Source organism: Oryctolagus cuniculus, chromosome 1, assembly GCF_964237555.1.
Source record: "Oryctolagus cuniculus chromosome 1, mOryCun1.1, whole genome shotgun sequence".
Taxonomy (NCBI): Eukaryota; Metazoa; Chordata; class Mammalia; order Lagomorpha; family Leporidae; genus Oryctolagus; species Oryctolagus cuniculus.
In genome coordinates this window covers 47,793,246-47,820,810 of record NC_091432.1, presented here as the reverse complement: position 1 = coordinate 47,820,810, position 27,565 = coordinate 47,793,246, and the positions used below count along the sequence as shown (strand labels likewise).

The window sequence follows — 27,565 nt, the reverse complement described above, 5'->3', positions numbered from 1 at the left end:
TAAAAATATCAATAAAATATCTTTAATGCCTACAATGTCTTGTATACATAAATTGAAAAAAACTTTCACCTGTATATATGCAAAAGTATTTTCTCTTGTAGTTCAACAGCACCAGAAAACAGGCTAAGCTATGTAAAAGGTTTTTTTTTTTTTAACTTGATTTGTCCATTATGTAAAAGACATGATGGATTTAGTAATACCAAAAAAACCTATATATCCCATCTTATCATACACTAAACACCTGGATATTTATTTGATAACATCCATTCACAAAATAAATAGTAGTCTAATATATTCAGCACATTGAAAATAAAACAACCAGTCTCTCTTCATATATTTATTCTCTTTCCAAAAATGTTTTGGTCTCCTGCTATATCTCAGAAATGTACTAATAGCTGCTTTTAAGTTACAAAATGCAAAACAACAATTTATTTTTTGGAGAAAATCTTGGGGATTACCATTAGAAAATGAAATTTTGCATTCCCTTAGACTTTCTTTTTTGTTAACAGTCTTTGAACCTTCTCTCGGCACACATGTAAGGCTCCCTGTGACATGTGGTACCCTGGCCTCCAAATGGACATAATGCATTTATAGTTTAGAGAAAATACAAAGACAAGTTCTGAAAGTAGCCTTTAAAAGAAAAGTGCCCCTTGCTTTGATGTAACATCGAAAGCAAGTGGGACTGTGCAATCAGAGCCATGAGTTTTATGAAAACTACTTTCTGTTCACATCAATTGAGTTAGAGAATGCCACACCCATGATCATGTAACATTATTACAATCGTGAAATAACATTACTACATTCGTGATTAACATTACCCAAGAAAAGGCACATCTTCAAATGTTAAGAAAATCTGAAAGTCAAAACAGTAGATGATACATGAAGAATTAAGCACTTAATTTGTAAACCTTGATCAAATAACAGCCAATTCCAGTTTCTTCAAAGGCTTGTGAGCTTTTTCTAAGAATGGTCAGGAAGTGCAGAACAGAATGGAAGACAGGATTTGACAACAAGGCCAAGACTGTTAAAAGATTCACTCATAACTTTCCTTTTTTAAAAAAAATGAAAGTCACAGTACAGTTTTATTATATTTATACAAATTAGCATCAGAAGTAATAGACATACAAGGTTTACAACCTGACTCTTCCTACTAAGTTCTGGAGATTTAATCTAGCACAGTGGTACCTTTCTGTACAAACTGCACCATTATCATAAAGTTTATGCCACTGGAAACCTTTCAGCTATAACAAGAATTTGATTGTAATTAGATTTCATAATCTGACACTGAAAGAAAAAAAATCACCCCCAAAAATACTTTTGAAAGGGGAAACATATAAATAATGGCAAAAGAAATACTGTTCTAGACCTATTTATTAAATGGAATATCACACTACCCTTAATTGATTTCATTGATGGTAACTGAGATGGGTAAGAGGAAGTCAACAGGCTCTTCTGCTACTTGTGTGACAGTTGTGGAGAGTTAGAAAGGGTGTCACTCCTAGCAATGAAGATAACTTCTACGGAATTTAAAATCAAATCCTCACACTTTCAAAATTTGAAAGTCAATTCAAACTAAGTCAGTGTTAAAGGACAGGGTCATATGGTCCCATTAAGGGAGACTATCAATGATAAAATCTGTAATAAATACACTTTATGGAAAAAAGGAATACATAAAACACATTTGGACCTGTTAAAGAGTAAGGATTCTTTGTAGGACAACCCCTACTACTATTCCTGTTCCCTACTGTCCAGTGGCTTAAGAGAGCCAGAATTATAGAATTGCCCTATCATCTTAATTTCAACTGCCTCCAACCTCAGTATTTACAGTCAAGGACAAATGCTCTCTAGCATTATCACGTCTCATCTTCTGTTGCTGATCCTTGAGATGTGGCCTCCTTCCAGCCAGATCCTAGGTCAGCCTGATTGGAATTGCTTGGACTTGAGGCTTAAGTGATAGCAAGTCAATAGATATGACTTTAAAAGGGTGAAAGTGAAGAAAGTTCCACAGCCCTGTAACACAGCAGGAACAGGGAACATCCGCTTTTCTACCTGGGGTAAAAAATTTCTTCACAGTGCATAGTTTGAAATAAAAGTGCAATATGGGCAAAAGGAGAAGTTGGTACTCTTGATACAGATGAATTTAGTTTTTGGTTTTTGCCATTAATATTTGCTAAGAATTTTAAGCTAAAAATGCAAAGTCATTAACATCAAAAGGTACCGGGGCACCTTGGGATTCCGAAGTATTTTTATAAGTAGGGAGGTGGGAAGCCTCACATGTCACTTCCTTATTTTTTAAACTATTACTCTTTCTAATCTAATGTTTGAATAAAATAATTTTTTCTTCAATATAAAAATGAATTTTGTAAGGTAAAAAATCAATCAGCACAGTGACCTTGTATATTACATGAAAGTCAACATAACAATAAATCTGAAAGGAAAACTGGGAAGAGAATATTCTTGTATTTTAACCTGGAAAAATTTCTGTTAGTTGTCCAATCACCTAAATTAATAAGAATGCTCAGCATCCAATCCATTGAGTAGTACAGAATACAATAGAATTTATTCTACTTTGTACTTCAGAATCACAGGGATGACATCCATATGATAATTATAAAGCCTACTCTACATTTTCAAGTTCTGAATCCAAACATATAGATTAAGACAGGCCACATTATTGCTGGCAACATTCATAGAAAGGCCAGTTTCTTTATAAAGACAGTAAGTTTGGGAGCTGAAGAGGGCCCTACTCACATATCAGCAGAAGAATTAGAGAAGTTCAGAGGCAATCTTTTTTTTTTTTCCTTTTAAAGTAGCAAAGGAACAATAAAAGTTGGAGGACTGCAGAGTGACCCCACATTAGAGTGCATAGCTTATCAGGATCAAGGCTGGCATCTGCGAACAGTTAACTTCATAAGAGCACATAGTGGGCATTTTATCATCTGTGTTATAGATTTTACCCTGGAAAGTACTTAAAAGTACTTTATGCTCAAATGACAGCCTGCAAATGACAATATGCATTCCTTCTCCTTGAGTACCCAAGTATAAATCTACACCAGTAAGGGAGCGTCTTTAGTCTAAAGGCAGGAAATCCTCACAGCAGTATTTCCAGGAATCTCACAAAAATAAATAAAAGCAGCAACTAATGCCTCTTGAGCTTCTTGGCCTTTCGACGTTTCATTTCTTCTTCTTCACGCCTCATTTCCTCTAAGTCCTCTTGCATACCCAGTCGTAAGCTGTCAAAAAGAATTTTAGGAGAATCTGTCAGTACCCAGGAGATGAGCACTTTCTGTAAAAAGCAGGAGTGAAATTTCTACTGGGAGCTCAGGGACTGTGCTGACTCACTCCCAACACCTCTAGGCTTTACCTGACAGTACCCACAAGCTAGAATTTTTTTTTAAAAGCAAAGAAAAAAGATCTCACATATAATAAAATATTCCCATTAAATAAAATATAAATTCACCTCAAAGGTTTTTAAAAACAAACATGAAACGTTCACTGAATAACATCCTATTCTTATTCTTTTCCAACACATAAATGTATTTTATTTAATTATAGGAGGGGAGAACAAAAGGGAGAAAGAGGCTTAGTATTGTGGCAACGTTGAGACTATGGTGAATTATTCACCTATAATTAATAAGCACTAATTATTAATATTATAAACTAAAAAATCACTTATTATCTCTATCCCAGAAATAATGTTCATTTTACTATCAATTAGCCAAAAATGAATCAGGCAAAGGGAATCTAATAGACCTTCACGTGGTGCCTTGGGCCAGCAATGTTACACGTTAGCAAGACTGAGAGGTATCCAATGAGGAAAGAAAATGCCTCAAGATCAGGGGAGGTCTCTAATACTGTGTACCACAGATGTGAGGCACTGCAGGAATCGCCTGGTACAACACTGTCTTAACCCTCACAATACCTCAATGAGTAAAGCAGGGTCCTGTCATTTTACAAATGACAACACATTTAGAAAGGCTCAGGAATCTGTCAAAGGCCCTACAGCCAGCACGCAGCAATGTAACTGTGTGGCCCAAGACCCCTGTTCACAGTGGTGCAACTATAGTAGCAAGCAGGAAAGAATTTTTAGGATATTTTTATGCAAATGTGTTGTTTACCTCTTTGCTTCTTCCTTTTGCTGCTCTTTCCAGCTACTTTCCATGTAACGTAAGGCATAATCACTTTCATCTTTGTATCTGGTAAGAAGAAATCAAAATTGTAAAAACAGTTTTCTGTAAAAACTACATTTTTTTTTTCATTTTAAAACTTAAACTTACTTCATTTGAAAGAAAAAAAAAATCTTTCATTTGCTGGCTCACTCCCCAAACACCTGTAATACTTGGGGCTGGGTGAGGCTGAAGCTAGAAAGCCTGTAACTCAACCTGGGTCTCCTACATGGGTGGAACAGACCCAATTACTTGGGCCATCATCTGCTACCTCCCAAGATGTACATCAGCAAGAAGCTGGATCAGAAGTAGAGCTGGAACTTGAACCCAAACTCCAAGATGGGATGTGAGTGTCCCAAGCATCTTAATCACTGTGCCCAGTGTTCACCCCCATCTTCTTTTAAAGTCAGTATCTCCCTTAAATCAAACCCATTACTCCTCCTTTCTTGCCAGGGAGTAAGAGAGGGTAAAGGATGAGACAAGAGGATTTCCAAAATAAAGACAATTTAATTGATTCCTTGGTATCCTCAGAAGGCAACTATTCCTGGGGCTGGCGCCATGGCTCATTTGGTTAATCCTCTGCCTGTGGTGCCGGCATCCCATATGGGCGCCAGGTTCTAGACCCGGCTGTTCCACTTCCAGTCCAGCTCTCTGCTGTGGCCTGGGAAGGCAGTGGAGGATGGCCCAAGTGCTTGGGCGCCTGCACCCACGTGGGAGACCAGGAAGAATCTAGCACCTGGCTCCTGGCTTCACATAGTTCTGGCTGTAGCGGCCATTTAGGGGGTGAACCAACGGAAGGAAGACCTTTCTCTCTGTCTCTCTCACTGTCACTGTCACTTGACTCTATCTGTCAAGCAAAAAAAAAAAAAAAAAAAAAAAAAAGGCAACTATTCCTAAACCTCGGGTGCAGGAAGGTGCCAATCCAACAGTATGCTTCCCGCTTCCTCAACTCACCTATGTTTACTTGATAAAAATCCAGAAAGCATAATACATGTGAAAATTATTTTGTATCTATTACTCTCAGTTCAGCTTTAGGGCCATCATGAGATCTTTATGATTTTAGATAAAAAGACTTTAGGAGTAAAATGAATTAGGTAGATTGATGGCTTGACCAAGAACATATAGCTAGGAGCAGGCATCTGGCAGTTAAGACACCTGCAATCCATGAGTGTCCCTGGATGCAATTCTGCTCTGTTGCCTGATTCCAGCTTCCTGTTAAAGTAGATCCTGGGAGGATGCAGTGAAGGCTCAAGTAATTAGGTTCCTGCCAGTCATCTGGGAGGCCTGGGTTGGGATCCCAGTTCCTGCCTTCAACTGGCTGCTGAGAGCATTTGGGGAGTACACTAGTAGATGGTAGCTCAATTTTGTCTCTGTGTCAAACAGATTTAAAATATTTTTAAAAGGGGACAGACACATCCCATATGGGCACCAGTTTGTGTCCCAACAGTTCCACCTCCAATCTAGCTCCCTGCTGATGTGCCTAGATGGGCAGTAGAAGATGGCTCCCATGTGGGCCCCTGCCACCCACATGGGAGACCTGGAAGAAGCTCCTGACTTTGGCCTAGGCCAGCCCTGGCCGTTGCAGCCATATGAGGAATAAGCCAGTAGATGGGAGGACCTCTCTGTCTCTCCCCACCTCTCTCTGTAACTCTGCCTTTCAAATAAATAAATCTTTAAAAAATAATAATTTACTCAACTTTATATACCTGAAGTAGCAGTTTTATTTCAACCTCTGATCTTTCCTAAGTTTCTCAAAGTTTAATGTGTGTGTGTGAATGAATCATGAGGATCTAATAAAGTGAATTTAGATTCAGTAATTCTAAGATGAGGCCTGAGAACCTGCATTTGTAAGAAGTTAGACATGTCAATGTTGCTAGTTCCATACTACTGTCCAGGGACCAAAGTTTCAAGCAGCAAAATTTTTACACCAAAGAAAAGCAAGTGTCAAATCAGACTGACTGTTCATATTGCCCTGTGGATGGCTTTGTGACTTCAAAACCAATTTATTTCTACTGTGCTAAGCTGCTTCAAACTCATTAAATACACGATATAAGGACAAGGGTTTCAAAAGGGTATTTTTGGCACTCCTGCACATAACTACACAAAGTATTCTGAGTCAACTCTAAAATATTAACCACCCAAAATTTCCTAGTTAAGAATTATGTTCAGTACCTCTACCATTAGTTTTTTCTCCCCTAGTATGCAAATTATTAAAAATAAAAGTTTATCATTTATATAAATCTTCTTTAGCCTTACTTTTTTCGGTCATAGCCAAAGATTTCTCGAATGTGCTTAGATATTTCTTCCTGAGGTTCTCCTTCATCTTCGATAAAATCTTCCATTTCAGAGTCATATTCATCATCATCATCATCTTCCTCTTCATATTCTCGCTGCCTCTTATAACCAGTAGGGAAAGGAAGCCTTTGAGGACCTAAGAATAGCAATCATTATTTTTAAGAAAATTAAAAACAGCTCCAACAGAATTCTATATAAATTGAAACTTTGAGGAGAAATTAAGACAGTATGCTAAAAACACAGAATGAGCAGCTGGCCCTCCATATAGAGTCATTTCTACATTATCCCTGCTGTGTCATGGTATCCAGAAGTAATTAAACTCCTGTTTATCCCAGGGCTTACTGGCAATGTCTTCTTACATTTTCTAGCTTAGTAGTACCCACACTTCTGGGTTTAAAAGATCAATAAAATTTCTAAATAAAATAAAATCCACAAACTTTCATATAGCCATTAACTTTTAATTTTAAAGACTCCAAAAGTAGCACCCTATTACCTACTAACACCAGATTACATTATAAAATTTTAAGTATGAGATTCTCAGAACTGTGGATACTTGATCAAAATGAGTAAGCTTGACCATAAGAAAAATTCACTACATTATCCTTATTTTTGTCATTTAGCCAAAAGATTGATTAAAAACCTAGCACAAGACAAGCACTGATCAATAGAACAGCATCTGGGAACAACTACTTTCAAGTTTGATTACAGACTCTCCTTTTGTTCTAAGTTATTTTTAATATGCATGGCTTGTCTCCCTAGCTCAGTCTTTCAATCTCAGCACTATGACATTTTGGGCCAGGTAATTCTTTGTTGTGCAGCCAATCTCATACATTGTTTGGTAGCAGCATCCTCTACACGGTAGATGCCAGTAGTGTTTCCTGTCCCAGTTGTGATAATCATGTTTCTAGACACTGCCAAATGTCACCTTTGGTGGCAAAATTGCCCTTAATTGAAAATCAACTAGGAAATTTAAAGCAAGGAATCCATCAGTGATTTTCTCTTACGTTCTCCATGATGCCTAGCAAAGTGCTTTAATGAATACTTTTTATCATAAAGCAACCAAAACCTAGCAGCTAGCAGGCACCACCAATGAGCCTACTGTACCTTGGGATAGTAGATTCCTTAAGGACCAGTAGGCAAGACCTTGATTCTATCCATTAAAAGGGACAGAAACACAAGAACAGTCTAAAATAGCTCTTGACACATAATAGTACTTAACAAATATTTGTTGAATGAAGAATGTCCCAAAAGGCTTCAAGCTTAAAATTGCACTCTGAAGGCCATTCTTTTTAGTCCTCATAAAAAGGTAAAGAATAGGCTGGCGCCACGGCTCACTTGGCTAATCCTCTGCCTGTGGTGCCAGCACCCCGGGTTCTAGTCCCGGTTGGGGCACCGGATTCTGTCCCGTTTTCTCCTCTTCCAGTCCAGCTCTCTGCTGTGGCCGGTAACGCAGTGGAGGATGGCCCAAGTGCTTGGGCCCTGCACCCGCGTGGGAGACCAGGAGAAGCACCTGGCTCCTGGCTTCGGATCAGCGCAGCGCGCCAGCCGTAGCAGCCATTTGCGGGGTGAACCAACAGAAAAGGAAGACCTTTCTCTCTGTCTCTAACTCTGTCAAAAAAAAAAAAAAAAAAAAAAAAAGAGGTGAAGAATAATTGACTCATTGAACCATGTACGACATGTACATTCACCCTGTCTCACAATCACAAAGTTATGTTTAATGTTCTTGGGGACACTGCAGGGGTAATGACAGGACCCTAGTAAGTCTCTTCTAAACAAATTTTCAAGCCACAAATAATAAAGGTACACTCAGCCACAGGGCAATCATCAGGATTCTATCAACACTAGATAGAGTACATTAAGGAGAACATGAAAGGGTTCAATAGGGTCCTTGGTTATATAAAACAGAAAGTATTCTTCCCAATTTCCTAGTGACAAATACATACTCTTTATTTATAGAGTGAAGGGCAATTTTACCTTGGGCAGATCTGTAGCCAGTTAGGGATGGCTTCATTCCATTCATCTGTCCATTGATGGGCCGGCTAATAATATTCTTGGAAGAAATTGTTTCTGAGACAACAGTGCACTTGGGCTTTACAGGTGGACCTGAGCTACCAACTGTTCGCCCAGGTGCCAAGTTGCTCATTGGTCTTCCAGGGCCTGAACTACTGACAGTCCGTCCAGCTGGAACTGAGCTACTTATGGATCGTCCAGGGCCACTGACTGACCGCCCAGGGGGACCTGAGCCACTCACTGGCCGTCGAAGATCATGTGGACTGCTCATAGGCCGCCCAGGGCCTCCAGAACTGACCATAGGTCTACCAGCACTTCCTGAGCTGCTGATGGGTCGCCCAGGGCCATTTGCAGTATTTGCAGGTCGTCCAGGGCCACCTGCACCACTGACTGTCCGCCCAGAGGGTTTTGAGTCACTGGCTGGTTTCTTGGTCCCACTGACTGATCGCTCAGGTCCTGAGCTGGAGCTGCCATTCTGGCGCCTGGGCACTGGGCCAGAATTGACTGTGGGTCTAGGAGTCCCTGGGCTGGGTCGTCCAGGGGCTGAACTGGAGCTGCTGCCTGGCTGCCTGACACCTGGACTCTTCACCTTATTGTGTGGGGAGCCCATGGATGCAGGTCTGGAATGGCTAGGATGGGAAGGAGATTTTTTGGCTTTGTGCTCAGTAGCAGGTTTCTGAGTCCCACTGGCAGAAGTCTTTGGGACAGTTGGTGAATATGTGCTCGAGTGGGGCTTTGCAGCCCCATTAAAAACAGGTCTGTTATGGCCTTCACGAAGTGAGGGTTGGGAGCTATTGCCAGATCCTGTCTTGGTCCTCTCTCCTGGCATGGATTTGGATGAAGACAAAACTAAGTGTTTCTCACTGGCCGTGCTGGGTCTGGATTTCTTCTCAGCCTGAGGAAGCGGCATTCCCTTTGAAGAAGGGTGCCTGTCCGCAGAACCTTTGCTAAGTTTTGTGCTCACACTCTCTTTCTGAGAAGGTGCCTTTTTGGACACAGTTGGAGGTAGTTTCACATCTGTCTCAGGTTTCTTTTTCCTATGCTTTCGCTCAAGGAATTCTCGCTCCCTAAGTTCTTCTGCAGTCATAGGTCGCTCTTCTACTTTCTTTACTATCTTGATCTCCACCGGTTCAAACTGCTTTTTCTCAGCCAGCCTGAGTAGATCAGTGAAGTTCATGGGTGGTGGGGCACTTTTAAGGGGGGCCTTTGGTTTGCTTTCAACTTTGGGAGGCTTTTGTTCTTCCTCATACTCCTGCTCTGGCTCTGCTTGATTGTATTCTAAGAATTCATCCTCCTCTTCCATCTCATACTCGTGGTCTGCTGTCTGGCTGGTGTGGGTCTCCATTGCTTGCCTCTTCTTTGACTTTTCCTCAACAGGAATCCCATTGTAACCATGGAAATTATCCTTTGTCCTCTTGGCCATAGCTCTTGCTTTCTTGTCATGTTTGAGCTCAATTCGCTTTTTCACTAGTTCTTCCTTTCTCCTTTTCTCTTCTAAGGCTAAAAGAGACAAAACAAAATCATTTCACTATCTCCAGAGAGTAGTGTGTTCATCTGAAATCAGCAGGTGGCCAAAATCAATGTTCACGTTACAGTTTGCAGACATCCAGGAATCAGATGAAAAGTTATTTGAGCAAATATCGACTGAGTCATTTTTATGTAATGAATGGGTCACATATTATGGGTTTTTAGGAAGAATCAAGTGGGAGTCTTATTTACACATTTAAATATAGAAAATAACTCATACCAAAAAAATACACCAAGTTTAGAGAATAGTTACAATCACCTGACAGTTGTTTCATGAATCAATGAACATTTAAACTAAATTTAATCAGTTTATTTGTCAAAGTAAGATTACTTCTTGACCTTACCAATTTAAAGCCGCCCCCTGTGATGCCGGCATCCCATATGGGCACCGGTTCGAGTCCTGGCTGCTCCACTTCTGATCCAACTCTCTGCTAATGTGCCTGGGAAAGCACAAGAGGATGGCCCAAGTACTTGGGTCCCTGCACCCATGTGGGAGACATGGAAAAAGATCCTGGCTCCTGGCTTCAGAACAGTCCAGCACTGGCTGTTGTGGCCACTGGGGAGTGAACCAGAGAGATCTGTCTCTCCCTCTGTGTCTTTAACTCTGCCTTTCAAATAAATAAATTAACCTTAAAAAATAATAAAAATTATCCATAGGACGGGCATTGTGGAATAGCGGGTAAAGCCGCTGCCTGTGAAGGTGGCTTCCCATATGGGCACTGCTTTGAGATCTGGCTGCTACACTTATGATCCAGCTCTCTGCTATGGCCTGGGAAAGCAGTGGAGGATGGCCCAAGTACTTGGGCCCCTGAACCCACATGAGAGACCCAGAAGAAGCTCCCGGGCTCCTCATTTCAACTTGACCCAGCCCTGACCACTGCGGCCATTGGGGAATGAACCAACAGATGGAAAGTCTCTCTCCATTTCTCCCTTTTTCTAACTCTGCCTTCCAAATAAATAATCTTTAAAAATAAAAAAATAATCATTTTTAAACTATTTAGATAGCATTCCTTTATTAATTAAAAAAATTACAAAATAGGTAGAAACCATTTCAGAACAAATAACGGAGTTCTATTATGGCCAATTAGAAGGCATGGTCACTAACTCCTAAAAAGCTCTTAATCTAAAAGAGAATAAAAAAAACTTCTATACAAAAAGACAAACACAAGAACATATGTAAAGCCAACAACAGTCAAATTCCTCCCCAACCTTCACACACATCCCAAACCTATTGGCCTATTATGTTTTTATAGACATTCACTAGTTAAGTACAAGCTAGATGAGAAGGCAGAAGACTTTAAAACTGAAAATAAATCTATAGGTACATACCTTTTTGTCTGAGTTCCTCTTCTTTCCTCCTAAGAAAAGCTTGTACAGCTTCTGATTGGACACCTTTAACTTTTGGATCTTTTTTGGGAGGTCCCACAGCCAAACTATATCTTTTCTAAAAATAAACAGAGTAAACATCATAAGTCTTTTAACTTAAAAAATACAGTCACAGGTGTCTGGCCTTACAGTTAAGTGCCTGGGTTTGGAGCCTGCTAATGCAAAAGTAATTATTCATGTAATTGAGTTCCCCCACCCCTGTGAGAGACCTGGATACAGTTCCTTGCTCCTGGTTTTGGCCCTGCCCTGAGCAGCCAGCTGGCCATTTGGAAAGTGAACCAGCTGATGGGAACACTTTCTCTTTTAAATAAATAGACACACAGACTGACTGAGTTAGCCCATTTCGTATAAGGGACCGTGCCAAGCCATTTATAGGTTTAAATACTGACTGAAAAACTCATTCTGAATAATCAAGAAACTGAAAGATCATAAACACATATTAAAATTTAGCTATGAAATTTAAGGCTCAGTATTAATTATGCATGGATGATTTTAAGTACAGTTTTTGTGTGATATCCCAACTGATGCATTAATCAACAATTCAAAGAATTGCTTGTGTCTTCAAGCAACTTTTCAAAAAAGGTAACTGGATTAGGCTACTAAAACAAAAAAAATCACCTCTTACAAAAGACTGGATTGGGGCTGGTGCTGTGGTGCAGGGGGTTAAAGCCCCGGCCTGAGGTGCCAGCTTTCCATATGGGTACCAGTTCTGGACCCGGCTACTCCACTTCTGGTCCAGCTCTCTGCTGTGGCCTGGAAAAGCAGTACAAGATGGTCAAGGTCCTTGGGCCTCTGCACCCACGTGGGAGACCCGGAAGAAGCTCCTGGCTCCTGACTTCTTCGGATCGGTTCAGCTCCAGCTGTTGCAGCCATTTGAGGAGTGAACTAGCGGATGCAAGACCTCTCTCTGTAATTCTTTCAAATAAACAAATCTTTAAAAAAAAAAAAAAAGTGAATTATTTGGGTATGTTTTAAAGTTTTGGTGAAAAAATTAAGCTCTCAGAACTACGCATTTCAAAGTCCAGCTTTTCAAACAAACAAGGGAAAACAGGTAGGCATTTGGCATAGTGGTTAAGATGCCAGTATTCCATGTCAAAGTACCTGGGTTTGCATCCTGGCTCCAATCCCAATTTCACTTGCCTGCTAATGTGCACCCTAGGAGGCAGTACATGATGATTCAAGCAGTTGAGTCCCTGCCACACAAATATGGAAGACCTGGATTAATTTTCTGGCTCCTTGTTTTAGCCTGACCAATCCTCAGCAATGGTGGACATCTATGGAGTGAGCTAGCCAACAAATGCCTCTCTCTCACTTTCTTCTCTCTCTCTCAAATAAAAGAAACATTTCTTTTTTTTAAGAAAGAAAAATGTCTTACAACTGTTTTCTCTCCTGACTACCACGTTTTAGTTAGGACTCAAGGCTATATGGGTTTTTTGCTTAGATAAAAAAAAAATGATATTTTAACTTGACCACAGGCAAAGACTAGGAGCAAACCCTAGCTAAAACATTCTTCATAGAAATCTAAGCACCAAGGGCCTAACTGTCTCTAAATTTTAACTGTTGCTCTTATGTTCATTAAAATCAATTTGTCACACAAATTCTTTTATATCCTTCAAAAAAGTGCTAGTATTATCCTGGCAGAGATAGCATTTATTTGAACTTTGGTTTCCATTTTATAAGTACCTATTAGAAAAGTATGGTAAGCACAGAGCTGTTAATTCAGACCAGGGATGATTCATTTCTTTTTATTTTTTATTTTTTATTTTTTTGACAGGCAGAGTGGACAGTGAGAGAGAGACAGAGAGAAAGGTCTTCCTTTTGCCGTTGGTTCACCCTCCAATGGCTGCCACGGCTGGCATGCTGCGGCCGGCACACCGCGCTGATCCGAAGGCAGGAGCCAGGTGCTTCTCCTGGTCTCCCATGGGGTGCAGGGCCCAAGCACTTGGGCCATCCTCCACTGCACTCCCTGGCCACAGCAGAGAGCTGGCCTGGAAGAGGGGCAACCGGGACAGAATCCGGCACCCTGACCGGGACTAGAACCCGGTGTGCCGGCACCACAAGGCGGAGGATTAGCCTAGTGAGCCGCGGCGCCGGCCAGAGATGATTCATTTCTAAGACCATTCCACATTAAATTTATAGGCCAGGATTTTTTTTTTTTTTTTTTTTTTTTTTTTGACAGGCAGAGTGGACAGTGAGAGAGAGAGACAGAGAGAAAGGTCTTCCTTTTGCCATTGGTTCACCCTCCAATGTATAGGCCAGGATTTTTAAAGCGTCCTCCCTTCTTTTGTCTGTTAGGCAGATGCCACTCTTACCTACTGAACTTACTGCTGTCTTAGCAGAAAAAGAAACACTAACCTACGAGAATAAAGTGAGCAAAATAGGAACCAAAAAAGTATTCCCCAAATAAATATGAAATTCTTGGAGGAAATCCAAGAATCTGTGATTATTATAAGGCTGACAAATACAAAGTATCTTGAAACAGGCTGAAAGTTCCAATTAAATTACTCTACCAATGAAGCAGCTGGCCAAAGGAGCAGGCACTAATCCAACTTGAAAATCCTGTATGATTGCAATGCTCAGAACTGATGCATCCCCAACAGAAATCCCAAGATAGTACCAGAGTTCTTTCCCTGTCACCTTAGCTGGAATACAATGAGGCTCTTCAATGAGTACATATCTTTGATTGTAGATTGTCTCCACAGTGGATAGGGACCCAATATTTAAAGGAGAAAAAAAAGGGCCGGCGCCGCGGCTCAATAGGCTAATCCTCCACCTAGTGGCACCGGCACACTGGGTTCTAGTCCGGGTCGGGGCACCAGATTCTTTCCCAGTTGCCCCTCTTCCAGGCCAGCTCTCTGCTGTGGCCAGGGAGTGCAGTGGAGGATGGCCCAAGTGCTTGGGCCCTGCACCCCATGGGAGACCAGGAGAAGCACCTGGCTCCTGCCTTCGGATCAGCGCGGTGTGCCGGCCGCAGCATGCCAGCCGTGGCGGCCATTGGAGGGTGAACCAACGGCAAAAGGAAGACCTTTCTTTCTGTCTCTCTCTCTCACTATCCACTCAGCCTGTGAAAGAAAGAAAGGAAGAAAGGAAGAGAGGAAGAAAGGAGAAAAAAAGGAAGAGGGAAAAAAAGACTGAGAATACTGCTAATCTATCTAGATATATATATAATTGCCCTCATTTCCCGGAAAAGAACCTAAAACCCAGCCCTTATCCACAAAAAGCTCACAATTAAATTGCAGAAAGGCCATCATGACTATGATTATTTACTAATTTTTAAAAATATGTAAGACTGGGCCCAGCATTGTGGCATAGTGGGTAAAGCTGCTGCCTGCAGTGCCAGTATCCCATAAGGGCGTCAGTTCGAGTCTTAGCTGCTAACTTCTGATCCATCTCTCTGCTGTGGCCTGGGAAAGCAGTGGAGGATGGCCCAAGCCATTGGGCCCCTGCACCTGTGTGGGAGACGTGGAAGAAGCTCCGGGCTCCTGGCTTCAGATCAGCGCAGCTCCGGCCACTGTGGCCAACTGGGGAGTGAACCAGTGAATGGAAGACCTCTCTTTCTGCTTCTCCTTCTCTATGTAACTCTAACTTTCAAATAAATAAATAAATATTTTAAAAAAATATAAACCTAACAGCATGACCTAGTATTGCAGCTTTATCTCAAGACTACTACACATGAAATGACTTTGGCTTGAAAACCTAGTTAAAATTTTCAATTCATATCAAAATATAAAACTATTAAACTAAAAAGTATTTGTGTATCACCTAAAATCGTGGTCCAGCGAGGCCTATATTTACTATTCTTTAAGAAATATTGAGGGGACGGCGCCATGGTGCAGTAGGTTAATCCTCTGCCTGCAGTACTGGCATCCCATATGGACACTGGTTCTAGTCCCGGCTGCTCATCTTCCAATCCAGCTCTCCGCTATGGCCTGGGAAAGCAGTGGAAGATGGCCCAAGTGCTTGGGGTCCTGCATCCATGTGGGAGACCTGGAAGAAGCTCCTGGCTCCTGGCTTCGGATCAGCACAGCTCTGGCTGTTGCAACAATTTGGGGAGTGAACCAGCAGATGGAAGACCTTTCTGTCTCTCCCTCTCAGTCTGTAACTCTACCTCTCAAATAAATAAATAAAAAATCTTAAAAAAAAAAAAAAAAAGAACTACTTTTTAGCTTTTTTCCAAGTATACATGCCTGTTCTCATCAATTCACATGCAATTTCAAATTCAGCCATTAAAAAAACAAAAAAATCAAAACAAGCCTCTAATGTTATGTGGCCTCACATTTAACCCCAAAAAAGTTCTTGTCCTGTCCCTATAATACAGAAGGAATACAATGTATCTATAATGTGTCTACTTTGTGGATAAGCTAGGAGACAATTTAAAAAACAAGCAGTAGGGCAAGGTCAACACTGCTTTGATGAGGCTTAACCTTAACCTTAATCTCATTTGACAAATGAAGCCATAATAGGTATTTTTTGGTATTTCTGAAGCTTGAAAATATACTTTAAGGCACAGATACCCAACGAATATTAAAATTCTCTTAGGTAAAGTTTGTGTAACAACTTAGAAATCATCAAAAAAAAAAAAAAAAGAAGAAAAGAAAAACGAAAAGCTGGATCACCATAGATCATCGTCTCTTTTTAGAAAAGTATCTTTAAGATATAATTCATGTATCATAAAATCCCTCCCTTTGATATACAAGTCAATTATTTTAGTAACTCTACAATCATCACCATGATCTGATTTCCAAACATTTATCACACCCTAAAATAATTCCTTATCCCCTGCAGTCACTAGCCATACCTCTCTCCCCTCAGCTCTTGGCAACCACCAATCTGCTTCCTGTCTCTATAGAATTGCCCATTCTGGAATTTCAGATAAATCAGAAAGTATGTGTCTGTAACAGTTAATTTTATGTGTCAACTAGGCTAGGCTATGGTACCTAGCTATTTCATCAAACATGGATTGAGGCATTGCTGTGAAGGTATTCTGTAGATGTGGTTAACATCTATAATCTGTTGACTTTGGGATAAAAATTACCCTTCATAATGTGAGTGGATCTCATCCATTCAGTTGAAGGCCTTGAACAAAAATTGAGGTTTCTCAGGGAAGAAGGCATTCTACCTGAAGCCTACAGCATCATTTCCGCCTGATTTGCCAGCATCTAAGTCTGCCCTACAAATTTCAAACTGTCCAGCCTTCACAATCAATATCCTAAAATCAATCCTGCTGGTTCTGTTTCTCTGGAGAACACTGACTGATACAGTAGCTTTTTGTATCTAGCTTCTTTCACTTAGTACAATGTTTTCAAGGTTCGTGTTTGTAGCATGTATCAGTATGCCACTCTTCTGTAAGGTGAACAGATATACTACACTGTATAGATATACTACATATTTATTCATCAAATGCACATCCATACTGTCTCTTTTTGGCTGTTTTATGGGAATGCATATTTTCATTTCTCTTGGGTATATGAGCTTAACACTGAGCAGGTTAGACCTTTCGAAGGCAGGTGGCAATCATCCTGATATCAAAAGATTTATTGTATCAGAATATCTTGTAAGGCTGCTCCGCCACCCCACAGAGGTAACCCAATAGGCAATCATGTATGAAAGAAAAAAAAAGCCTCGGGCTAGGATTAAAATTGCATTCTATTTAGTAAGGCAGAACTATTTGGCACTTCTCCCTGTGTCAGATGGCCATATTTAGCTCTAGCAGCAGCAGATCAAGATGCACCCATCAATTCTGAATCTGATTCAAGACACCAGGCTGCTTCATTGTTTGAATTACATGAAAAACAGCTGGACAAGAGTTTCTTTTATCCTAAGCATATCCATTTTATTATACTGTGAACTAACTCAGTCATTCTGCTGGACCCCAATGAATGATCCACAATAGTGACACTTATGCCACTGAAATACAGTTAAGAGATTTTGCCAAGATTTGTAATTCTAAAGCCAATCGAACAAGAAAATATCAAGCCACTTTAAAAGTGTTCCCTGCATTGAAACTATACTGCAGTTACCAGAACAAAATTAGGTATGGGCTGCTCAAAGCTGGACAGTCACTATCCTACCAAGGACCAGGGCAGCCACCCAGAAGAAGGCAGACTCCACGGTCCCAAATATGCTCTTTCCCTCCTTGCAAGTTATCTGCTGGAGACATTCTATACACACACACACACAACTGCAAATTGCAGCTAGAAAAGTTAGGAAGAAGGAAAGTATAGTGTCATAATTTTTTAAAATCTAAAAAAAATTTAATTTAAAAAACCAAGAACTTTCAGTCTGGAAGTATATGTTCAATAAACATGGTATTTCAAAAAATTTTGTGGAACAATGGGAACTAAGCAAAAAAGTTTATTTTGGTGCAGAAAAATTTTTGAAAACTGTGTACACTTTTTTCATAACATACATTTTCTATAAATCCTCTGAAAACACCTCAAATACATGGCTTTCCAAGTTTTTGCTCCAAAATAAACTTTTTATTTTTTTAAAAAAATCTATATTTTTAAAAGAGAGAGTTAGAGTTGGGGAGGGGGGGAGAGAGAGAGAGAGAGAGAGAGAGAGAGAGAGAGAGAGTCTTCCATCCGCTGGTTCACTCCCGAAATGGCTACAATGGCCAGGACTGGGCAAGGCTGAAGCTAGAATCCAAGAGCTGCATCTGGGTCTCCTACTTGGGCTATCCTCTGCTTACCCAGGAGTATTAGCAGGAAGCTAGATCAGAAGTGGAGCAGCCAGGGCAGGAACCAGCACTCATGGAATGCCAGCACCGCAGGCAGAGGCTTACCCCACTACACCACAGCACCAGCCTCAATAAACTTAGCTTTCAATTTCATTTTCCATGAACTTTTTGAGAGGACTTCATATGTTATGCTGAAATCAATAATCGATCTTTCCTTGAAAGCTAGTATTTACTCAGGAGATAGCACATTGTTGTAATTATAAGAAATATAGGCCGGCGCCACGGCTCACTAGGCTAATCCTCCGCCTTGAGGCGCCAGCACACGGGGTTCTAGTCCCGGTCGGGGCGCCGGATTCTGTCCCGGTTGCCCCTCTTCCAGGCCAGCTCTCTGCTGTGGCCAGGGAGTGCAGTGGAGGATGGCCCAAGTGCTTGGGCCCTGCACCCACATGGGAGACCAGGAGAAGCACCTGGCTCCTGCCTTCGGATCAGCGCGGTGTGCCAGCCGCAGTGCGCCGCCCGCAGCGGCCATTGGAGGGTGAACCAACGGCAAAAGGAAGACCTTTCTCTGTCTCTCTCTCACTGTCCACTCTGCCTGTCAAAAAATAAAAATAAAAAAAAAGAAAAAAGAAAAGAAATATAAATTTCCTGGTTTTATATAAGGATTTGTTTTTATTCAAATTAGGAGTTATAAATATCGAAATATCAATTCTTAACTTTATCACTGCAATTTAAAAAATTTTTTTAAATAATATTTATTTTAAAACAGCAAGAGAGAGCAGGACAGTGAAAGCAAGAGAGAGAGTCAATCTGCTGGTTCACTTCTGAAATGGTTGCAAAAGCCAAGTGTGGGCCAGGCCAAGGCCCAAAACCAGGAATTGTAGCCAGCTCTCCCACATGGGTGGCACAGGCCCTAGCACTTGGAGCCATTTTCTGCTGCCTTCCCAGGTGTATAAGCAAGGAGTCGGATCTGAAGTGGAGTAGCCGGTATTTTAAGCTGGCACTCCAATGAGATGCTGGCTTCTTACGCAGCAGTCTATCTTTTGCCACAATCATCACAGTTAAGGAATGAGTATAGGCCTGGAAAATCTATGGTTTGTATTCAGCTTGCTTAGCTGGGGGGCTAAATGTATAAGAATGAATAAAAAATTCCAAAGCATGCTATTCATGGTTGCCATGGGAGCTTAATGTAAAATTTATTGTTATTGCATTTACCAAACAATACCTGATTATAAACTGAAATATCAGATAAGTACTTCAGAGACTCTCTAGAAGTAGCTCAGGACAACTGTTTACTGACTGGCAATGACTTAACATAGTTTGCAGCAGAGTACAAATTAGAATCCAGGCATCCTGACTCAGGTCCAAATGTGTTCTCACTACAATGTCTTATTTCTAATTTAACTCCAACATTTTCATTGCTAGCTCTTTAATCTCAATCTTAAGCAACATTCCCTAATTTCCACCTTCCTCTTGGATATAATACCATTACCTCAAACAGGTCTACAACTGAACTTCCTATTTCATTCCCCCTTATCCTCCATTTCTGTTAATCATGCTGGCATTCTCCTAAAACAGGCTGTCAATATCTACCTACCAATTTCTAAATGCTGTTGGTTTGCTCTTTAAACTTCTGACCTATCAGAGTTTAATTACACTGGAAATGTCATTAAAAAATAGCTATTGTCCAAAGTTATATCAGACTGCAGTTGGAGCTCAGGCTGTACAGATGACAAGCTTTCTCACCATTCCATCTTCAAAACACTTTTCTCATTCAGCACAGGGTTGTGATTATGAGCGAGAACCCCGAAGCCCATTGGCCTGGATTAGATTTACTACTCTGCTATTACTAGCCCTACCACTAATTAGCTGTGTGGTACTGGGCAAGTTTCTTCACCTCTCTGGGCCTGTTTCCTCATCTGTAAAATAACCTCCCTTGAATGGTTATTATGGTGATTAATACATAAAGTGCTTAGTAGAGCAGTATCTGGCACAGTTTAAACACTGTGTTATTTTGTTATCATTATTATCTAGAAAGAGATTCTCTAAGTAGGGATGGGGAAGAGAAATAACAGAATCCCTGTGGAGATAGTTTCTAAAAGACCCTCTCTCGGGCTGGTGCACCTGTGAAGCTGTCATCCCATATGGGTGCTATTTCAAGTCCAGGCTGCTCCACTTCCAAGTTAGCCCCCTATTATAGCCTGGCAAAGCAGCAAAAGATGGTTCAAGTGTTTGGGTCCCTGCACTAACATGGGAGACCCAGATGAAGCTCCTGACTCCTAGCTTTGGCCTGACTCAGCCCTGGCCGGCCATCAGGGGAGTGAATCAGCAGATGGTATTTCAAAAAATACTCCCCCCCACCTCCTTTCTCTCTGCTTCTCTCCTTCGTAACTCTTCCAAATAAATCTTTAAAAAAAAACCCTCTCCCTAGAATAGTGGTTGGGAAGTACTCTTCTAGGCTAGAGACCCAAAACTTCCCCTGCCATTGGACAAGCCATCTTCAGATCCAAAAGTAAGGAGCAATTAATTTATAGTACACTAGAGATCAAATATCTGAAAAATGTTTGCAGAAACTTTTGTTGGTCCATACAAATTGTAGGCTTCTTTTTACATAGACTACTTTAAAATTTTATATTGCAGTATCTACCCAGCTCTTAAAGATATCTGAATTTGCCATCACAGTCAAAGTCCCTGGGCTCCATTTCTAGTACTTGTAGTTCTTATCCTCAAGGGGCTAGAAACTCCCAAATCCTTATATACCTGGTAGCCACACAAAGGTATACCATTTACCTTTGGGTTTGGGGTCACACCAGAACTTCAGTAATTTGTGATGATTTTCATAGTCTGATTGTGATAAAAACCATTAACATCTTCTGTATCATAAGCCAAAAATAGCTACATGAAACCTGTAACAATCCATATTCTAAGATCTACTATTCTATTAAACAAGACAATTACTTTGTTTCTGCTAGCTACTGGAATCCAAGGAGAAAAACCAAGTGCAAAGTTACCAAAAATATCTTTTCTCTTTTAAATAAAAACAAAGTAAGTGACAATGACTGGTTATATCACCTTGATATGCTGTTATTTTGTATTGAGTTTTCTACTGGGAAATGAGTGTGTGCTTAGTATATCTAGGCATGATGTAATCCTATTCTGTTTTAACAAACATTTTAGATAATTTATTTGAAAAAGGAAAAGGAAAAGAACTAGGGAAATGTTAGTACCAGTTGAGCTTCCCCAACCCAAAAACTCCAGAAAATGCTCCCAAAGCTGAAACTTTGAAACTGTTCAAATTCTAACATATTGCCACAAATGGAAAAGTCCACATCTGACTTCATGTGACACAGGTTACAGTCAAGACAGACTTACTTAAAAAAAAAAAGTATAAAATTATCTTTGACTAGCTTTATAAGGCATGTTTAAAACATAAATGAATTTCAGTTTTGGACTTGGGTCCCATCCCCAAGATATCTGATTATGATTATGTGTATGCCAACAATTCTAAAAATCAGGAAAAAAAATTCCGTATCTGAAATAGTCCTGGTTCAAACAATTTGGATAAGGGACAGTCATAGGGCCCGCGCTGTGGCATAGCCAGTAAAGCCACCATCTGCAGTGCCAGCATCCCACTTCTGATCCAGCTCCCTATTAATATATGCCTGGGAAAGCAGGAGAGGACGGCTCAACTGCTTGGGCCCCTGCACCCACATGGGAGAGCCAGAAAAAGCTCCTGGGTCCTGGCTTTGGATTGGCCAAGCTCTGGCCACTGCAGCCATTTGAGAGTGAACCAGCAGATGGAAGATTTCTGTCTCTCACTCTCTGTAACTCCACCTTTCATATAAATAAATAAATCTTAAAAAAGAAAAAAAAAGGGGACATAGGAACATTCACCTGCACCACCTCAAGCCAGACACAACAGACATCTCCTAAATATAAAGCTCTGTGTGGCTACATAGATGTTAGAGTTCATCCTCCCCTGGGTTTCAGTTCAATCATCACTAGTCACTGGATTTCCTTTCTGTGTCAAAGGTCTGACCTAAGAACTCCAAAGACTAAATTCTGAGTGCCAGCTCTGACAGGATCCAAATGGAAGGCCCGAGAGAAGATGGCTCAAAGGGGAAAAGGAACAAGCACTAGAGAAGGGATCTAGCCTAGCTGTCGGTTACTGCAAAGCCTCCGTGGTCCCCAGACCATCACTCAATCAAGTTCATATTGAGCAGGATGTATATACAGCAGGGAAAGGTCTGTGGACACTGTCTTTGTGACTTAAAGTATCTCTTGACTTGGACAGTAGTTTACCAAGGTACTTATCTTTACTTGCTTTCCAATAATCTGTTTTACTGTACAACATGTCTGTTACATTTTGTAATAGGTAGCTGGGAGACTTCAATCACATCAAATAGGTTTTTTTAGAAATATAGGAAAGATGGCAAAATATTAATATGTTAAATATGGGATGCAAATATAAGGGCCTATGTTAACATTCTGTATGTTTGCAAGCATCCAAATTACTTTAAACTGATAAAAAAAAATGAAAGGAGTAGATTAGGCCTAGTGATGAAGACACCTCAAGACACAGACATCCCTTATCACCAGGCTCCGCCCTTGACTGCAGCTTCCTGCTAACCCTGGAGGAAGCAGTTCTGGCTGGAGTGATTGGGTTCCTGCCATCCACACAGAAGACCTGGATTCAGTTTCCAGCTCCTGGATTTGGGCTCCAGCTCCAGCAGCTAGTGGTGGGCACTTGGGAAGTGAACCAGGTCGAGGCAAGCTCTCTTTATGTCTATCTTGCTTTCAAATAAAAAAAACTTAAAAGAGTAAATAGAATATTTAGATGAATCAAGTTACAGCAAGATCATGGATTAAATTTAACCATATCTTATCATCTTGTTCGGTTCCTGAATAGTTTATTTTGTGACTTTAATTCCATGTAAAAAGATAAGGATTATAATGCTAACTAAATCAAACATCTAGGCTTACTAGTTTTTGTGGGGAGGGGTGGGAAGCATTATTCATAAAATATATACCTTTTATTCATATATTCCATTGTAAATGACTTTACCAATTTACTATTTTTCTTTTTACTGTGTGAATCTACAAATAGGTAAAGTCTGTATTCTGAAATACACATACATTTTGAAATTTTCTGCTTATAGGATCCTATGTGTGCTTTCCTCCTGGCAGTTACTATGGGCTTTTTATAGAATGAGAAATGATTAGTTTCTGAGCCTTCCACAGAACATTTGTTGGGCATCAAAGCTAATATTATCTCTGGTCTCTACTGGAACTCAGGAAGATCTAGAATGACATATGGATCAAATTATGTAAAGATGAGTAATTACCAGAGCCAACGGTGACTTATTGAGAAATTTACAGATGCAGACACCAATTCTACTGTTCAGGTTTTCAAAGGTTTGCGACCACAGCTTCAGCAGGGAAAGCTCATTGCTCATGGCTCAGGGCATGATTATTCTAAGTCCCTGGGCTGGGAGATGACTGAGATACACATACATTTTACTAGCTGTTTAATTATATTCACATCAGTATTTTCAAAGGGATTAAAAAAAAATGGACCAGCCAGATGGAAAATGGCAGAAGAGGAAAAAAATATTACTACTGGAATATACAAAACTCGAGGAAATTCAGAGCACATACTGAGAGCTCAATAAATTCCAGCTGAATTGACTTTAACAGAGCTGCTGAGTTTCACCTCAGTGCTCAAACCGCAGGTATCACAACGCAATTTATCGGCTTACAGCTGTGCTGTGGGGACCATCTGAGGATCCAGAAATGACTCTATGCAAAACAACTACAAGCCCGTAAACCAGGCACACTCCCGCACTTAGGCATTTATATTCTGTCTTTCCTCCGATCTCCGCGTATTAACGAAGAGGCAAACAGCTCCTGAGCAAACGGAACCCAAATTTCAAACAAAGACTGCAATCTGGACAAGTCAACGGAAGCCACAGCCACCTCAGTGTAGTGCTGGGCCAAGGATTTCCTGGAAGCTGCTGCTAAACTTCTCTTATCAACATCAAAGATGAAACTCCCCCTTTGCAACGTAAGACAACTCGAGCACCCCGCTGGCTGAGTGGGTGGGGCCACGAATCCGAGAAGTAGTTCTAGAAATCAACGCTTCATCCGAAGATGGGAAAAAAACAAACAACAACAACAAAAAAAACAGCCAAAAAGGCTATCAGGCAAAGTCCCCTACAACCTCTAGACCTCCACTACATCCACGCTTCCGAGTCCTCAACCTTTGGGCTGAAGTTGACGCCGAAGCCAGAAACTACTGAGCGCTCCCCATTCCACTAAGTGCCAGGCACGGCTCGCTCGCAGGCTTCCACCCAAGCCGCAAAGCCCGGGTTGCAGAGCAAACAAACTAAGCCGGCGAAACCCACTCACAGGAACGCTCCCGCCTCGCGTCCCAGTCCCGCTTCACCCCACATTCCCGAGTGTAACCCCAAGACAAGGAGAGGGGGTAGCTGCCTGGAAGTTCCGGGCCACACACACTCCCAACTTGAGGACGGGGGTCTCCTCCAGCGGCGCCCCAGCTGCCACTTACCGGCACATTGTTGACTCCTTGTCCTTTGGAAGCTATCAGCAGAATTTCTCTGAAGTCCATGTTCGGCCGAAGCCAGGCACTCGGGAAGGAGTCAGACGCACCTTACCGAGTCGCCCGGCTACAGCCAAGTGAACTGCCTCGGAAGCCCCTCTCCCACCCCTCTTCAGGGCGGCCACTTCCGGCGCCTTCCAATGCCGTCTGCCCGCCCCCTACCCCCGCAGCGGCCTATATTCTTTCTGGGCCGCCGCGGCGCTCGCGAGTCCTTGCGTAACTTCCGCTTTTAGGTCCAAGACACGTAGAAACGTGATACGTGGCTGCTGGCGTCAGCTCAAAGGGCGGGACTAAGCCCTTCGTCAACCAAAGAGACGCAGCCCAGCAAACTGCGGGGTGTGGCTAAAGGGAACAGCTGTTTCTCCGGCTGCCTGGGCGCTCGGCCTGTTGGTCTGGGTTCTCCTTGTGAGCACTGGGTAGGGGAAGCGAGGAACGGGGTGGGGTGCGGAGCGGCACCTGCCAGACCTAGGTTCTGTGGGTGTCGCAGGTGGGTGCTCAAATCCGGAACGGAGGGGTCTCGAGCCGGAGATTTCAGTTACCGGTTTCTAGGCGCTCGGGACGCTGCGTAGAGACGAACCAACAGACCTGGCGTCTGGGATACGCTGGTCCGGGCGCTTGCTGTGCGCTCACCTCCTCCACAGATGCACGATGCCGGATGTAGAGACTGGCCCTTACTGTTTTTGCCCATTTAGATGACAGACTCCACGTAGGGCAGATGACTTTTGCCCGGGAAGAGGGAAGGAACAGCTTAGGTAGAGACCCAGACGACATAGGTGAACATACTGGCCCATATTCATTTCGAGCCTACTTCTGGCTTTCATTTGAGAGTTGTCTTGGGTCTGTAAGGTTTCGATTCAGTGAATCAGACAAACCTGGGCTGAGCTTAGAAACGGGCCTGGGGTTGATCTGGGGTTTATGCCCTTTGGAAAATCCGTCCAAGATCTGTTAAGAACAACATGCCTTGTGTGGTGAGCTAATCCTGCCATCTTCTCTCCCATTCCTCCAATTTGTCTGTGACTTACAGGACAGAGAACAAGTTTTATCTTAGGATCTGGGGCGGGGGGAGCTTCATTGGCCACAGACAACTCCAGCCGTGTGGACTTTTGCTTGGCTTGGGCCACAGCCTGCTTTTCTCCCTGTGAATCAATGAATTTCTTTGTCTTTTTCACTATAATGTTTGCTTTCCAGCTCAGGCCAGTTTCACAGCTAGCTAAGGCAAGTGTTCCACGTTACCAGAAGGGCCCCTTTGTGCTCAACACCTTTTTACCATTCCCGCTTTGGCTCCTTTCAGAATGTCCCTTCAACAAGTTCCCATTGTTCTTATGGTAGAGACCAAAAACCTAACTCCCACCGTTTTTTTTGTTTTTTTTGTTTTTTTTGTTTTTTTTTTTTTTTTTTTTTTTTTTGACAGGCAGAGTGGACAGTGAGAGAGAGAGACAGAGAGAAAGGTCTTCCTTTGCTGTTGGTTCACCCTCCAATGGCCGCCGCTGATCCGAAGGCAGGAGCCAGGTGCTTATCCTAGTCTCCCATGGGGTGCAGGGCCCAAGGACTTGGGCCATCCTCCACTGCACTCCCTGGCCACAGCAGAGAGCTGGCCTGGAAGAGGGGCAACCGGGACAGAATCCGGCGCCCTGACCAGGACTGGAACCCGGTGTGCCGGCGCCGCTAGGCAGAGGATTAACCTAGTGAGCTGCGGCGCTGGCCAGCTCAGCTCTTTGTATCCTGGAGTATACCCAGCTCTCTTCCCGTCCAGGAACTTCCCATATATTCCCCTCTGCCTGGTATGCACCCCTCTAATCCATCCGCTGAGCCAGCTACAGGTCATTTTCCAGTACTCCGTAAGTCTTTGATGGGTTGGTGATTATCAGGGTTCAAGCTCCAGCTCTATGGACTGCTGGGTATTCTATTACCTTCAGCAAACACTTGATGTCTGTACCTGTCTTATCACCTATGAATGTAAACTAGCAACGATAGACTTGCTGTAAAATAATGTGTGCAAGGAAGATCAGTACCTTACTGTTATAGGCGTAGTTGTGTTCATAATTCATAGCCTGATGTCCTAATCCCCAGTACCTCAGAGTGTAAGATAGGTTCTTGAAAGAAATAATGAAGTTTAAATGAAGTCATTAGGGTGGGCCTAATTCAGTATCCTGGGTGCTCTTGTAAGAAGAGAATATAGAGATAATGTATGTCATAGAGGGAAGATTGGGTAATAGTTTGGGTGTCCCCCAAAGGCATGTTAAAAAATCTTGATCCCCGCAATCTTACATCAATGAATTAAAGATGGAACTCGGCCGGCACTGTGGCGTCCCGGGTAAAGCTGCCCCCTGCAGTGCCGGCATCCCATATGGGTGCCAGTTTGAGTCCTGGCTGCTTCACTTCTGATCCAGCTCTCTGCTATGACCTGGGAATGCAGTGGAAGATGGCCCAAGTGCTTGGACCCCTGCACCCATGTGAGTGACCCAGAAGAAGCTCCTGGCTTCTGGCTTCAGATGGGCCATTGCAGCCAATTGGGCAGTGAACCAGAGAATGGAAAACCTCTCTCTCTCTGCTTCTCCTCTCTGTGTGTAACTCAGACTTTCAAATAAATAAATAAGTCTTTTTTTTTCCAGGTAGTACAATTTTTATTTGTGCAGACAAAAAATGGAATAATTCTTTTTTTATATTTTTTTTAACTTTTATTTAATGAATATACATTTCCAAAGTACAGCTTATGGATTACAATGGCTTCCCCCCCATAACGTCCCTCCCACCTGCAACCCTCCCCAAATAAGTCTTAAAAGAAAAAAAAAAGGTGGAACTTAATCCAGTTATGGGATCTGAAAATGGAATCTTGGGAAATGATTGGATTGCATTAGATGACTAGGGTGGGGCCCTTTTTTTTTT

The 27,565-nt window shown here is 41.9% G+C and overlaps 1 protein-coding gene across 1 annotated transcript; it reads right to left on the bottom strand.

The window, feature by feature from the left end:
* SPTY2D1 (SPT2 chromatin protein domain containing 1) lies at positions 1–24,911 on the bottom strand. Its single transcript, XM_002721371.5, has 6 exons — positions 24,629–24,911; positions 11,328–11,442; positions 8,436–9,971; positions 6,423–6,597; positions 4,119–4,196; positions 1–3,233 (listed from the first exon to the last, which is right to left on the bottom strand). Exons 1-6 carry the CDS (start codon positions 24,686–24,688, stop codon positions 3,140–3,142), a joined length of 2,058 nt encoding a protein of 685 aa, XP_002721417.2. The 5' UTR covers positions 24,689–24,911; the 3' UTR covers positions 1–3,139.
* Positions 24,912–27,565: the final 2,654 nt, after the last annotated feature.